At 38.4% G+C, this 1,582-nt stretch overlaps 1 protein-coding gene across 1 annotated transcript; it reads left to right on the top strand.

Annotated features, from left to right (window-relative positions):
- Positions 1-327: 327 nt before the first annotated feature.
- Positions 328-1,108, top strand: LOC103806477 (ribonuclease P protein subunit p29-like; the record flags this gene model as incomplete). Its single annotated transcript, XM_009079171.1, has 2 exons — positions 328-458; positions 972-1,108. Coding segments are annotated over 2 exons (268 nt in total), but the record flags the coding sequence as incomplete, so codon positions are not given.
- Between the last annotated feature and the right edge of the window lie 474 nt (positions 1,109-1,582).

Raw genomic sequence — 1,582 nt, 5'->3', positions numbered from 1 at the left:
ATATACTAAAATATATATTATCTAGAATATCCCTTTATAACATCATCTGAAGTTAAGTGGACACTCCTATAATTCAGGAGCTTATTTTAAAACTCCTTTCAGTGTCACTAACTTTAGAATCACATAGTTGAGATCATCAGTTGGTGGATTCTTTCTCTCCTTACCAATGCTAATCACTTCTCAACTGCTCTTGAAAATCATGTGAGTTGCAAAGGTTAACTGCAGATTTTGCCAGTGATTACTCTAAGTGCAATACTTCACAGTGCTGCAAACCAGTTTTTAAAATCATGAGGCAACAGTAGAAGAGCAAATAAACTGCACCTGAAGTTTTCTAACACATACTTCTGTTCTTTCAGTCACAAAATCAAAGTGCCCCTCTTATGTTGGGATAACAGGGATTGTTCTACAGGAATTTAAACATGTCTTCAAAATTATCACCAAAGAGGACAAATTGAAAGGTATGTAAGATAAACTTTTCAGTGTTTTTCATAACTTGGATCATAAGAAATTTCTTAAACACACTATTCTTCTTGCACCCGAGTACACTGATTTATATCAGTTCTTTTAGTTATTTGCATGGAATGGCAGAGGTCAGTGCCTTTGCTGACCACCCAACAGCCCAATCTCTTACCCAAAAGGTATCTCACTGGAAATGAGCAAACTAAAAAACTGCATTTCCAGTCAGCCCAACATGAGTGTGCACATGGCTCACTCATCTGATTCACATTAGGTGTTCCCTGCAACACCTAACTGCACGTTCCTGAAAGAGGACTAACTTAGGTAATTCCACTTAAATTTGGGGGTTTGGGTTGTCCTTCTCTTGCTAAGGCCTAAAAACCTTGAAATGTGGCAAACCTGAGTGTGAGAGTGAATAACATCCCCTGGGTACATCAGTATGTTTTATTAACGGGGATTTACCTTAGCCCACTTTGGTCAGGGTTTGGTTTTTTTCCCCCTTTTTGCATTTTCAGTTGTTCCCAAACTTAACAACGTATTTAGTGTGGAGATTGATGGATTCATTTCCTACATCTATGGAAGCAAGTTCCTGCTTAGAGCAAGTGAGCGATCTGCCAAAAAATTCAAGTTGAAGGGAACTATTGACCTATGATGCCATGGAAAGTCAGAAGGATTACTACAAATGGCTGCTGCTTTCCTGCAATTTGAAGAGCAGCTTTTCTGGCAGATGGAAGATGGAAAAGCTGTATGAAACATTTTAAAAGCATCTCTTCTTACTGAACTACGAGCAATATCTGTTGCCTTTAAGCAGTCTCAGACTGTTGGAGTTTGTTGTATCTATTTTGTTACTTGTATATAATGTTCTGGCTCTTATTAAACTTATATGATTAGTATTGATTCCCTGACTTCTGTTTCCATTTATAATTGTAAGTTTTCACCCTGAAAATGATATCTTGTTACGCTGTGATAAATGTTATCATTGCCTGCTGTATAAATTGGGCATAGCTGCCTGTTATGTGCCTGCAGTGAGGCTGCAGGTGCTGACAACTGCTCTCTCTAATCATTGTGCCTGGGCCAACATCAACATCTTTGCCTGCTGCAAGTGCATCAAGTAAGTTGTTTCAGC

The sequence above is a fragment of the Acanthisitta chloris genome, unplaced genomic scaffold, assembly GCF_000695815.1.
Source record: "Acanthisitta chloris isolate BGI_N310 unplaced genomic scaffold, ASM69581v1 scaffold2607, whole genome shotgun sequence".
Classification (NCBI taxonomy): Eukaryota; Metazoa; Chordata; class Aves; order Passeriformes; family Acanthisittidae; genus Acanthisitta; species Acanthisitta chloris.
Note: the sequence above shows the minus strand (reverse complement) of the source record. Positions and strands in the feature narration are given on the sequence as shown.